Raw genomic sequence first — 14781 nt, 5'->3', positions numbered from 1 at the left:
ACCACACACAGACGGGTCCTGGACATGGGCTTCAAATGTCAAACGTCTTACCTGGGCTAAAGAAAAAAAGAACTGGTCTGTTGCTCATTGGTCCAAAGTCCTCTTTTCTGATGAGAGAAAGTTTTGCATCTCATTTGGAAACCAAGGTCCCAGAGTCTGGAGGAAGAATGGAGAGGCACACAATCCAAGATGCTTGAAGTCCAGTGTGAAGTTTCCACAGTCTGTGTTGGTTTGGGGAGCCATGTCATCGGCTGGTGTTGGTCCACTGTGCTTTATTAAGTCCAGAGTCAACGCAGCCGTCTACCGTGACATTTTAGAGCACTTCATGCTTCCTTCAGCAGACAAGCTTTATGGAGATGCTGACTTTATTTTCCAGCAGGACTTGGCACCTGCCCACACTGCCAAAAGTACCAAAACCTGGTTCAATGACCATGGTATTACTGTGCTTGATTGGCCAGCAAACTCGCTTGACCTGAACCCTTGGCATTGCCAAGAGAAAGATGAGAGACATGAGACCAAACAATGCAGAAGAGCTGAAGGCCGCTATTGAAGCATCTTGGTCTTTTTATTTATTTTATTTTATTTAACCTTTGTTTAACCAGGAAGTCCCTTGAGACTAAAGTCTCTTTTTCGAGGGAGACCTGGCCAAGACGGCACACCAGTTACAATTTAAATACAAAATACAACATGGTCAACAAACAAACAAGCATCACACATAGAAAGGAACAGGTCACATATGGCAGTTACATTTTTGAGTTATATGGCATTTTAACATGGTCTTAAAATCATTTAATGGGACTAGATCAGTTAGATGTAGAAGTTATTCCAAGACCATGGCGCAAAGTAAGAGAAGGCTTTTTTCCCCAGCTCAGTAAAAACCCTTGGAACCTGGTAAGAAAGCCACCTCGTGGATCGGAGATGAAAACTGCTGGAATTTTTCATCAGGAGATTACATAGATATCCCGGCAATTTACCCAACATGGCCTTGTATAGGAAAATATGCAAATGAAGTTGTCTACGTAGACTTAATGACGACCAGCCTACCAGTTCATACAGCGTACAATGATGAGTACGGAAACCAGAGTTAGTTAAAAAGCGTAGAGCACTATGATACACAGAATCTAAAGCGTGGAGAGTATTAGAGGCAGTATGCATGTAGACAACATCACCATAGTCCAAAACACTTAAAAAAGTAGCCTGCACGAGTTTTTTCTAGCTAACAGATTAAAACAAGCCTTATTCCTAAAGTAAAACCCCAGCCTTAGTTTCAGCTTTTTTACAAGCTTTTCAACATGAACTTTAAAAGAAAGTTTGTTGTCCAGCCAAAAACCTAAATACTTATATGATGAGACATTTTCGATTAAGTCCCCAGTTAGTGTATTAATATTTATATTATCTTGGGATTGGGAATGAGCCCTTGAAAACGTCATAGATTTGGTTTTCTTAGTATTTAGCACTAACTTGAGGCCATGTAATGAAGTTTGTAGCTGTTGAAAGGCTAACTGAAGGTAATTTATAGCTTGGTTCAGTGAAGGGGCAACTGAATATATCACAGTTTCATCTGCATAAAGGTGTAGTTTAGCAGTTTGCACATCCTTTCCAATATTATTTATGAATATAGAAAATAAAATAGGAGCTAAAATCGAGCCTTGAGGAACACCCTTAGAAATCTCTAAAAAGTCTGATTTAAGATCATCTATAGAAACACATTGTGTTCGTTCTGTAAGATAGTTTTTGAACCAATTGATAGCTGTGTTTCCCAATCCAATGTTACTTAGTCTATTTAGCAATAGCTCATGGTCAACAGAGTCAAAAGCTTTGGACAGATCCACAAATAAGGCAGCGCAGTGTTGTTTTTTATCCAAGGCATTTATAATGTCATTTAATAGCAACAAAGTTGCTGTAACAGTGCTGTGTCCAGCTCTAAAGCCTGACTGTACATCAGTTAAAATGTTGTGCTCTGCCAAGTATTCTTTTAATTGACAGTTTACTTGAGATTCCAAAATTTTTGCAAGAATGGAGAGTTTGGAAATTGGCCTATAATTGTGAAGATCTGAGGGATCGCCACCCTTTAGCAAAGGAAGCACATAGGCTGCTTTCCATAATTTGGGAATTGAACTTGTCTGCAAACTACAATTAAAAAGGTATGCTATAGGCTTAGCTATAATTTCAGCTGCAACCTTCAGCAAGAAAGGTTCTAGATTGTCTGGTCCTGCTGATTTTTTTGGTCAATAGCTTTAAGAGCAATACAGACATCTTCTTTTAAAATGGGTCTAAAAACAAAAGTTTCCAATGGTGCTTCAGTGCTAGAGTCAGAGCAATGATGACTTGATTTAGATTCATTGAAAATACAGCCAGCTGATACAAAGTGATTGTTAAACTGTCCAATTATATCAATTTTGTTTTTAATTTCAACTGAATTTACAAAAATGTGTTTCGGGAGACCTGAAGAAGAATTTGAACCAGACAAAGATTTAATTTGCTTCCAGAATTTAGAGGGGTTGTTAAGATTTTCAGACACATTTTTTAGATAGTAATCTGATTTTGCTTTTCTGGTCATGCTTGTGCATTTATTTCTTAAAATTCTGAAGGCAGTCCAGTCAGCAGTAGAATTTGTGGCTTGAGCTTTGCCCCATGCAACATTTCTTTCTCTTGGTCTTCCATAACACCTCAGCAGTGCCACAGGCTGATAGCATCCATGCCACGCCGCATTGAGGCAGTAATTAATGCAAAAGGGGCCCAAACCAAGTACTGAGTACATATGCATGATTATACTTTTCAGAGGGCCGACATTTCTGTATTTAAAATCCTTTTTTTTTATTGATTTCATGTAATATTCTAATTTTCTGAGATTCTGAATTTGGGGTTTTCATAAGCTGTAAGCCATAATCATCAAAATTATATCAAATAAAAGCTTGAAATATCTTACTTTGCTTGTAATGAGTCTATATAATATATTAGTTTCACCTTTTAAGTTGAATTACTGAAATTAATGAACTTTTGCACGATATTCTAATTTTTCGAGTTTCACCTGTATAATAGATGGATGGTACTCACCCAAGTCAAAAGAATCCACCTCACATTAACAAACACCACTAACTACTCTGTATTTTGGCCTGAATTGTAACATGTGAGGGGATGACATCATCAGCGCTGACCTTCTGAAAAACTTTTAAGCATTATGTTGTTTTCTTTTTATTTAAAAGATGTGTTCATGTCCAACACCTAGAGATTGAAACTCTAACTCTGTATCAGTCCTATTCAGAGATATCAATACATTTTCTTCTCACACATTACTATATGTCAAAGAGACCATCAAGAGCTCTTATGTAGTAGTCTAGTGCGTTTAATTAATGTAACTCTTTTTGTCATCAATACTGTCCTGTATTTAATGACATACATTTGATCGACATTTCTTTCTGTTGAAAAGCAAAGCTTGCCATAATGCATTTTGGGTTTGTCTTTTTTACCAGGGTGGATGTTTTCTTTTCTGAAATGTTATATTATAATGATTCTCTTTCATTATCTTTAATCACAAAAGATCAAAGAAAATTAGTTTTCTCATAATCTCATCATTACAATATGCTAAATTACTAAATTAAAGTTCTTGCATTGCAATGAGTACATTTCTAGTAGTCACAGCATTTTCCACAGTGTTCCATTAGGACAGTCATTGTGTACTTTATTATACTTTGTTAGACTGATCACACAGTGAATTTGGCCACAGCAGGTTGAAAGGTCTGCTGCTGAAATTATTCAGTGCTTAGCAAAATTTGAATCACTGCCCCCGGTGGCCGAAGCTGAAAGTGTTGCTGAACATAAACTGTGAGCTTCAGTTTCAGTTTATGGGCACCAAAAGTGAGTTGTTAACTTTAATGCATGTAATACAATGTAACATTTTATTAACCCTAACCTAAACCCAGTAAAAAAATAGAGTAAAAAATAATAATTTTAAAGCAAATATGTAACCTCTGAATCACACTAAACATTGTTTATTTATGTGAACATGATTACTTCCTGGTTCCAGGGAAGAACAAGCCGTGTCTTGGAGGTTCCAGTTGGAAGTTGTACTAGATGGAAATGTATTTATGCTTGAATCGATGCATAAATGTCTGATGGGGGATGGCACTTGTCAGGAATTCAACTGAATGAGATTGATTTCAGGGTGTTAACTCTCGGAAACAACATGTTACATTCATTCATGCATTTGGCAGACGCTTTTATCCAAAGCGACTTACAGTGCAATTATTACAGGGACAATCCCCCCGGAACAACCTGGAGTTAAGTGCCTTGCTCAAGGACACAATGGTGGTGGCTGTGGGGATCGAACCAGTGACCTTCTGATTAACAGCCCTGTGCTTTAGCCACTATGCCACCATCCAATCCAATGTTGATTTCCTGTGTCATTTTAAGTATCCAAATGTGATTAGGAAATTTACCCACAAGACCCGAGGCATCAGTCACCGAAACACTGATCAAAAAGAGTGTTTGTTATGAAAGGTCAGAGAGCAAATGAAAATAGAGACCAGGTTAATCTGAACTTGATTGATTGGTGATGTCTGCCATGGAAAGGTACCTGCAGGTAATTGTGTCGTCATTCTTTTAGCTAACACTCATTAAGCACTCTTGAATTCGTTTGGGCAAATGATGCCCTGATAGTTTATCTGTTTGCTGTAAATTTGAAGAGCAAATAAAAATATACCAAAGCCCTTTGATTTACTCTATTTCTCACCTGTGTTCTCCTGCGCAGGAGCAATCTGTCTGTCTCTACTCCTTTGACAAAGTCCTGTGAGAATACAGTATACAGTTTAAGCAAGCAATCATGGATGGCATCCAAAATCCATAGACTACAGTTAAGGAATTCTGCATTCAGGATGTATGGCAGACCACCAGCTATTAAAAATGAATTAGTGAAAAAAAATTTGCAGGACAGATTGTATTGATTTTTCTTATAGACAGGAATACCTCTCATTTTTAAGCACAATTTTAAAACAATCACAGTGTACTGCAGGTCTCGAACATTCTCTCTAATAAAGTTAAACAACGTTTGTCTGCCAGAGTAATTGCTTTTAAATCCAACATGATCATACAGGAAATCGACATGTTGCTTCCGAGGGTTAATGTACCCTGAAATCATCTCCACACTGCTGAATTACTGGCAAGTGCCATCCCCCATCAGACGTTTTTGCACCAATTCAACTGATCACTATTAATAATGAAATCATGCACTGCAATACTGATGAGCAACCTTCCAGACACGGGTTCTGGTCCCGCGTGGGAAACTAGGAGGTAGTCGTGTTCATAAACAATGATGAGCACAACTCAGAGGTTGCATTTCTGCTCTCAAATGACATTTTTACTCCACTAACAGTTAGGTTTAAGGTTGGGTTTGTGTTAGGGGGTTAATAAAAGGTAATGAAATAAAAATTTCTGTTGACTGTATTACATCATTTATAACACTCTGTGTCACGCTCACCCATGCCCATACATTAAAAAACGCTTCCAGCTTCAGCCACTGGGGGAAGTGATTTAAAATTCATTAAGCACAGACTGATTTCAGCCGAAAAACTGGTGACCTGCTGTCACCGAATTCACAGTGTGATCATTCTGTTAAATCATGCTTTGAATGGTTCCTAAATAAACTATGTGGCCAAAAGTGTGAGGACACTCCCTTCAAATTAACAGGTTTTGCTGGGCTTTTTTTTTTTAAATGAAGACAAATCTTAATGATACGTCATACAATAACCTCACTCATGCTCTTCTGTCTAAATGGGAGCAGATCTTCACAACCATGTTCCAACATCTGGTGGAAAGTTTTCCAAAACAGTAGATGCTGTCAGGGAGGACCAACTCCCTTTGCCAATGGTTTTGAAATTAAATTAAGTACATGTGGTTTTCATGTGCCCAAAATGCTGTCTAGGCAGGCAGCTCACTATAGTTTGGAACAGAGCTATAGTCCCTCTATATTTTAATTGTCAGATACAGTGCATTCATAAACTGTTCAGACCCTTCATTTGTTTTATATATGTTGCAGCCTTATGCTAAAATGCTTTTTGCAAATTTATTAAAAAGAAAAATTGAAAAATCACATTGACATAAGTTTTCAGACCCTTTGCTGTAACACTTGAAATTTAGCTCAGGTGCATCCCATTTCTCTGGATCATCTTTGAGATGTTTCTACACTTTGTTTGGAGTCCACTTGAGGCAAATTAAATTGATAGGACATGATTTGAAAATGCATATCAGAGGTAAAACCAAGCCTTGAGGTAAAAAAAAACTGCCTGCAGAGCACAGAGACAGGATTGTGTTGAGGCACAAATCAGAGGAAGGCTACAAAAAAAATTCAGCTCCATTGAAGGTTCCCAATAGCACAGTGGCCTCCATAATTCTTAAATGGAAGAAGCTTGGAACAACCAGGACTCTTCCTAGAACTGGCTGCTCAACCTAACTGAGCAATCAGGGGCAGAAGGACCTTGGTAAGAGAGGTGACCCAGAACACGATGATTACTCTGGTTGAGCTCCAGAGATCATGTGTAGACATGGGAGAAAATTCCAGAAGGACCACCATGACTGCCATACTCCACCAATCTGGGCTTTATTGCAGAGTGTGTGTGTGTGTGTGTGCTCATCGCATCAAGACATCTGTAGTTCTGTATAGCGACGCTGTTATGGCTCTTTTGGGTGTTTAAATGGCATACCAGAGTGTCTTTTAGAATGCAGGACACATTCAAACACAATTATCAGCATATCAGAATGTGTGTGTGTGTGTGTGTGTGTGTGTGTGTGTGTGTGTGTGTGTGTGTGTGTGTGTGTGTGTGTGTGTGTGTGTGTGTGTGTGTGTGTGTGTGTGTGTGCAAGTTTCTGCCAATGTGTATTTTAAAAGTCAAGGTCTCTCACCCTGAAAATGTTACATGACATTTTTTACAATATTTTTCAAAAGTACAGACCTTCTGAAATGCCTTGAGCACAGTTTTCAGACCTGTGTTGTTGTATTTCCTTTTTGAAACAGGAAGTTTGAGTGGGACATTTCGAAGGGCTTATCCTTTTTATTTACAATGGTTGGAGGCATGTGGTATTTGTGATTTAGGTGGAAGGATTTTTCTTATTTTGGAGAGCATTGTATAGGACAATTTAAGGCTATTTGTATAGACATCGATTTGAATCATCATTATTGGTCCATTTTACTCTTCTGCAAATTCTAAATATGTCTATCTGATAAAGGTTGATTTTGTCAATATTTTGGATTAGAATGTAGATGGCCTCAAAACTAACAGCCATGAACCGGAAAGAAACAAATCTTCAATTTTGATACAACAGTTCTTTTGTGGCTTTCGTATAGTTAAATGTGGAAGGATTGTGGGAGAATAATATTTGTCCATGTAGTTTTATTGTATTTGTATCGTGTCTAAGTATATTTGTACTAGTTACCATGTTTTTACAGGAAGCCCTTCTTTGTTGTTTTAAATTGCATACTTGCTATCTGTTTTTAATAATTGTCATTTATGTCAAGCTAAAGCACATTTTGAAAGTCACTCTGGATATGAGCATCTGCTAAATGTCTCAATGTAAATATTTTGCATGTTTTTATTGTATATTGTGAATGTCATGTGTTGACTGGTATTTATTGCATGCTTTTATGTGACATATGAAGTTTACATGATTTAAAACTTTTTCTAGGTCAGTCAACGTCTGGATCCATTGGCGAGGTCGCTGTCCAGGTGGACCTGATCTCACACCCTGGTACTGGTGAACACAAAGTCAGCGTGAAAGGTAACACACAAACATGTTTGTTTCACTATATGAGAAAAGACCCCAATATGAACTGGTCTTTATAAAGAGGTAATGATATTTTATATACTGTATTTGCTAAACCTAACCCTCACACACACCTGTTAATATCAGAAGATTTAAAGCAAACATGATTTAGCTGATTTGTGAGCCTGTAGATACACACATGATGAAGATACTCTGAGATCTGATGTAGAGGCTACTACAAATAATTTTTCTTTGTCACAGTCTATATATTTATTGAATCCTTTAGTGTAATTTGACTGATAATGTGTTTGGATTGTGCGAGGGGTTTGCTGCTGCTGTAAAGATCAGGACTCAAGCTGTAATCGCTCTCAGCTGGACCCTCCATGCTCAGTCTCTTTTAATGAGCTCCGTCTCTACAGAGTTAGTTTAGTCTTTACCCGGTCTAGTACTGAAGTTCTGGTATAAGACACACAGTTAAAAACACTAGGGTTATAGAGCTGGCACTCTAGTAAAACATACAGTAACCTTATAGAGGTTAAAATCAGCCAATTACTATTTTGATATAGGATTTGAGGTCAAAGTGTCACATGTATGGACATTGTAGAAGTTAAATATGGCTCAGCTGTATGTGTTTAATGGTAGTTTGACAATCTTCTCTGCAGTTATAGGTGTGAACAACATAAACTGGCAGACGAACGTCATGTTCCGGCCATTTGTGGAGATCAACGCCATCGGACCGCACCTAGCTGACAAGAAACGCAAGTTTGGCACCAAAACCAGAAACAACAACTGGTCTCCAAAATACAACGAAACATTCCAGTAGTGAGTACTTATTTCATAAAGTATTTAACTTTTTATAGAGGTTATGCTTTTTGTGCCATTATGCCATGGTGCATACATACTTTGCAGTTTACATTATATATAGTAATTGTTGCAGTAATTTCATATGCAAATATATTTTATTATATACGCATTTTTATATTATTCACATTACAAAAATTAGAATTATTTTCTGCACTCTCTTCTTTTCTGGCTGGGTTTAAAATAATCCAGTTGGCAACCCAGCACTTTATTCCTGCATTAACCCATTTAACCCAAAGTGTCAGCTCATATTGACAATATTCTGGCCTAATTGTACATAATAAATAATTTTAGTGATATATTTTATAATTTTTTTCTAGCTAAATCTGTACATCTACATACATAGATTTTGCTTAAAGAAAAAAAAGGTATGAGGTACAATTAGCCAGCATATATAATGTATATAGATACACTCAGCAAAAAAAGAAACATGCTTTTATTTTCAGCAAAGTTAACTTAAAAGACTCAACAACTAAAATATAAACTCAACAGAAATGGAAAAATGTGTCCTTGAACAAATGCGGGGGGGGTCAAAATCAAAAGTAACAGTCAGTTTCTGGTGTGGCCCCCAGCTGAATTAAGTACTACAGTGCATCGCCTCCTCATGAACTGCACCAGATTTGCCAGTTCTTGCTGTGAGATGTTACCCCACTCTTCCACGAAGGCACTTGCAAGTTCCTGGAAATTTCTGAGGAAGCCCTGTAGCCCTCACCCTCCGATCCAACAGGTCCCAGATGTGCTGAGTGGGATTGAGATCCGGGCTCTTCGCTGGCCATGGCAGAACACTGACATTCCTGTCTTGCAGAAAATCATGCACAGAATGAGCAGTATGACTGGTGGCATTGTCATGCTGGAGGGTCATGTCAGGATGAGCCTGCAGGAAGGGTACCACAAGGGGGAGGAGGATGTCTTCCATGTAACACACAGCATTGAGATTGCCTGCAATGACAACAAACTCAGTCTGATGATGCTGTGACACATCGCCCCAGACCATAACAGACCCTCCACCTCCAAATCAATCCTGCTCCAGAGTACAGGCCTCGGTGTAACGCTCATTCCTTTGATGATAAACACGAGTCCGACCATCACCCCTGGTGAGACAAAAACGTGAATCGCCTGTGAAGAGTACTTTTTGCCAGTTCTGTCTGGTCCAGCGAAGGTGGGTTTGTGCCCATAGGCGACGTTGTTGCTGGTGATATCTGGTAAGGACCTGCCTTAAAACAGGCCTACAAGCCCTCAATCCAGCCTCTCTCAGCCTATTGCTGACAGTATGAACACTGATGGAGGGATTGTGCATTCCTGGTGTAACTCAGGCAGTTGTTGTTACCATCCTGTACCTGTCCCGCAGGTGTGATATTGGGATGTACCGATCCTGTGCAGGTGTTGTTACACGTGGTCTTCCACTGCGAGGACAATCAGCTGTCCTTTCTGTCTCCCTGTATCTGTCTTAGGCGTCTCACAGTATGGACATTGCAATTTATTGCCCTGGCCACATCTGCAGTCCTCATGCCTCCATGCAGCATGCCTAAGGCACGTTCATGCAGATGAGCAGGTACCCTGGACATCTTAATTTTGTTGTTTTTCAGAGTCAATAGAGAGGTCTCCTTAGTGTCCTAAGTTTTTATAACTGTGACATTAATTGCCTACTATCTGTAGCTGTTAGTGTTTTAATGACCATTCCACAGGTGCATGTTCATTAATTGTTTATGGTTCATTGAACAAGCATGGAAAAAATTGTTGAAACCCTTTACAATAAAGATTTCTGTATTTAGTAGATTTAGTATTTCTGTAACTGCTGATCTCCTGGGATTTTCATGCACAACATTTTCTAGTGTATATAGAATGGTTCGAAAAACAAAAAACAACCAGCGAGTGACAGTTCTGCTGGCGAAAATGGCTTGTTAATGACAGTGGTCAGAGGAGAATGGCCAGACTAGTCAAAGCTGACAGGAAGGTAACAGCAACATAAATAACCACAATATACAACAGTGCTATGCAGAAAAGATTGTCTGAACATACAACAAGTCAAACATTGAGGCGAATGAGCTACAGCAGCTGAAAATGCCTCTGGGTATCACTACTGTTAGCTAACAGGAAACGGGCAGCAGTTGGCTCAGGCTCACCAAAACTGAATGGTAGACGATTGGAAAAGCATTGCCTGATCTGATGAATCTCAATTTCTGCTGCGACATTCAGATGATAGGGTCAGAAATTGCCGTAACCAACATGAATACATGGATCCATTCTGCCTTGCGTCAATGGTTCAGGCTGTAGTTGGTGGTTTAATGGTGTGGGGAATGTTTTCTTGGCACACTTTATGCCACAGCCTACCTACGTATTGTTGCTGACCATGTGCATCCCTTAATGACCACGGTCTAGCTATCTTATAGCTACTTCCAGCAGTATAACGCATCATGTCTCAAAGCACACATCATTTCAAACTGGTTCAAGGAACATGACAATGACTTAAGTGTACTCCAGTGGCCTCCACAGTCACCAGATTTCAATCCAATAGAGCACCTTTGGGATGTGGTGGAGTGGGACATTCGCATCATGAATGTGCAGCCAACAAATCTGCAGCAACTGCGTGATGCTGTCATGTAAGCGTGAAGCAGAATCTCTAAGGAGAATATTTCCAGCACCTTGTTAAATCCATGCCACAAATTCAGGCCATACTGGGGGCAAAGGGGGGTCCTACCCTATATTAGCGAGGTGTACCTAATAAAGTGGTCACTGAGTGTATATTCACACATTTATTTGATGGCAAGTCACTCTTAATAAGTTATGGCAAATCCATTAATATCCATCAAATAATTGTACATTATTCATTCAACATTTAATGGGAATAAAAAAAAGTTTGACCACTTGACCACTCGTGATTGGATCAACCAAGACACATTTTAATATCAAGTGTAAGCAGGACCTGAGAATAACGTGTAGATCTTCACGTATCTTACTAGTGTAAGGGGCTTCAAAATGCTTAAAAATACTGAGTGTTTCTCCCGTGAAAGAGACAGAAATATCTTGATGAAGAATATGATTGTGTTTAACTCCTATTTTTTTCTCCAGCAGCATTGATGGATCAGCTTTAATCCACGGAAATACATTTGAATTACAGCACAGAAATCAAGCGTTCACATTAAGAGTCAACATTAACCACTGACAGTCTAATTTAAAGCTTCAAAGGTTATTGCAGAGGAACTGAGAATTAAGAGCAGGCTTTAGTAAAGGGTTGGCTCAACAAAAAGGCCAGAATCCAAAATTTCAATAGAGACTTTTAAAGCCAAAGAGAAAATGTGATTAAATGATCTAACCCAAGCATTGCTCTCTACAATCAAACTCAATGACACTGTATTAACCTCTGGCATAAAAACCACATAAAATAGCATGATTTTGGTCACAAAACAAACATATCAGACCAAAGACTGCACTGAAAGATCTGCACTGAAAAGACCAGCATATGTTGTGTTTTGGATGCTAGTGTGTCAATCAGCTTCACCAGAAAGACCATGATGGTCAACCAGCTTCAACAATTAAGTTTTGCCTCCAAAAATTGGCCCCATTCACTTCCATTGTAAGTCGCTTACTGTAACCTCAATTACAATCACTATTACCTGATCTTGCAATTAAACCTTCAAGGGAAAAAATCAACAATTTGGATTTTGTCATTATCGTGCAGCCCTAATCTGTAGCAAGTATTTTAATACTTCATCCAGAAGCAAATAAAATGAATATAAACTATGCCTTTTTGTACCTTTTTCCCCAGTGTGCTGAGTAACGAGCATGGCCCAGAGGCCTACGAGCTTCACATCTCCGTGAAGGACTACTGCTTTGCCCGAGAGGACCGTATCATCGGAATGACGGTTCTGCAGCTCAGAGAACTGGCCGAAAAAGGCAGTTTGAACGCAAGCTATCCACTCGTCAGGAACATAACCATGGACGAAACCGGTCTGACCATCATGAGAATACTCTCACAAAGGACCAACGACGAAGTGGCCAAAGAGTTTGTACGTCTTAAATCGGACACACGGTCAGCCGAGGAGGTGTCGTAAAAATAATCGCGGGGGGAAAAGAGCAGGGGGAAAAAAGCGGCAAGAAACAGAGGGAAATCCCAACAGCGCAAGATGGTTGTGTTTGTTTTTGTGCATGTGTGTAAAACATCTGTTGGAATGTTCATTTTAAACTACAAGTACGTACAAAAGTGTTTACCTACCGTATGCTCTATCAAATATTATATTCTAAGAAGTTTTGTTCAAGAGACGTTGAATACAGTTTTGTATGACGATTAGTCTTTTTGAACAGATAGTTAATTTGTTCAGATAAAGTGCCAAAACAGATGACCGGAAAAAAAAACAATAGACACATAAACCCATATGAATTCTCGATGAAGTCTTTCTAAATTTGCTTGATGCTTTTGTCCAGTGTTTATCATCCTCTCTTTACGTGTGTAGCGGTTTCGTTTGACTTTTCATTCGCACCCTACTTTTTCAGTTTTTGTTGCCTCGCCCTTTCCATCTTTCACAAAGGCACTTGGTGGTGCATGTATTGTTTCCTTGGTGACGTCTCTCCCATGTGTTCACAGTGACTGTGGGTGTCAGGTCGAACCCTTTCCCCTCTAACGTTTTGTATTTTGAGCCGACTTTAAAAAGAAACCATTTTTTTTAAATGGCGATGACTGCTATGAATCTCTTCATAAGTGTGTGTAATTTTATAGCTGTTGACAACGATGAAATCCACCTCCCGTCTTGCCGGTATAGGCAGAAAGGGAGGAATGTTTTTTTATTTTATTTTTTTTATTTTTTTTTTCATATTTTTAGTTCATTTATGTTGTTTATTTTTTAAACATAGGCTTCCAGCCTTTCTGAATAATCACTGTGAACATGGGCTCTGGAACGCAAGCGTACATCAGTTTTGCTGACTGTTTGATATCATCTTTTATTTTTTTCAAACAACTTTGATTCTAAAAAAAAAAAAATGCCAAAGTTATATATAAAAACATTTCATACAAAAGCAATCCATGATCTGTATGAAAATCAGTATATACAATGTACACGTGTTACAAACGTATATGAATTATGTTTTTAGTTTTGCTAAATCATATCTGATTGTTTATGGGCCGGTACTGAATTTAATTTGGGATGATCTTTGTGAGGTTGTTTTATCTGATATGAAATTTGTAAATGTTACTTTACAAAAAAGGTAAATCTATTGCCATCATTTCATTTATTTTTGTTTACAGAGGAAAAAGTTTAACATTTGGTATTTATGCAACATTCTTATGTATTGCACTGATGGCAAATTGTATGTCATGTAAATATATTTAGTGAGATATTGTAATGAAAGTCTCATTGTATTGCATTTTAATCAAGAAAAGCAATCTTTTCACGCATCACACTTTTATAGTATGTATTAGTGTTGAATGTAATGCAATTACAAAATAATTAGTTACTGTAATCTAATTACTTTTTTAGTTAAAATAGTTACAAAGCATTACGTTTAAAATGGTTTTAATCATAATACAGTCAATTAAGCACTAAAGACATTACTTTGGTTACACATATTACTAAAAATATTTACAAGCAAAGAATTTAAAGGAATAATCTGGGTTCAGTACAAGTGAAAGGTGCACTCAGTAACTTTTGTCTATGTGTCATTTTGGACTTACACTGACACCTAGTGGTGTGGCTGTAGCATCATTTGAAATCAATAGATTTCTGTTTCAGATTCCATGGTAGAAATGTAGTATTCACAGTCAGCCATGGTTACTTTAATCAACGAGTGAAAGTGTCTAATAACAGGACGGCTACTGAGATTACACAGGTAGTTTTCAGCTGGTCATGTGATTCTAAAATGGCAGCCCCCATGTGCGGACCCCTTCATGTGGAATAAAACAGCTTTTATAAGGTTACTGATATAACTTGTCTCTATTTTAATTTGAGTGATCTTGATTTCCTACATATATTGAAAAACTTCAATTCATGTATTTAGGAGTTAAACTTTTTTAATGAGGAACAAATTACTGAGTGCACCTTTAAGGTCAACCAACTGGCCTTTGTAGCATAATGTGGCATAAATAAATCGAGGTTACAATGAGTCACTTAAAATATAAGTGAATGGAGCCAAATTGTGGAGGCAGAAGTGTGAAGCTTAGCATTTTATAAAAGT

The 14781-nt window shown here is 38.1% G+C and overlaps 1 protein-coding gene across 1 annotated transcript in view; it reads left to right on the top strand.

The window, feature by feature from the left end:
* The window catches only part of LOC127622987 (protein unc-13 homolog C-like), a 163657-nt gene extending 149719 nt beyond the window's left edge, over positions 1 to 13938 (top strand). Inside the window, 3 exon segments of the mRNA XM_052097209.1 lie at positions 7678 to 7770; positions 8418 to 8577; positions 12383 to 13938. Coding sequence (XP_051953169.1) covers positions 7678 to 7770; positions 8418 to 8577; positions 12383 to 12668 — 539 coding nt within the window. The 3' untranslated portion in view covers positions 12669 to 13938.
* The last annotated feature ends 843 nt before the right edge of the window (positions 13939 to 14781 follow it).

This window comes from Xyrauchen texanus, chromosome 29 (genome assembly GCF_025860055.1).
Source record: "Xyrauchen texanus isolate HMW12.3.18 chromosome 29, RBS_HiC_50CHRs, whole genome shotgun sequence".
Lineage (NCBI taxonomy): Eukaryota > Metazoa > Chordata > Actinopteri > Cypriniformes > Catostomidae > Xyrauchen > Xyrauchen texanus.
This window is presented reverse-complemented; position numbering and strand designations above follow the sequence as displayed.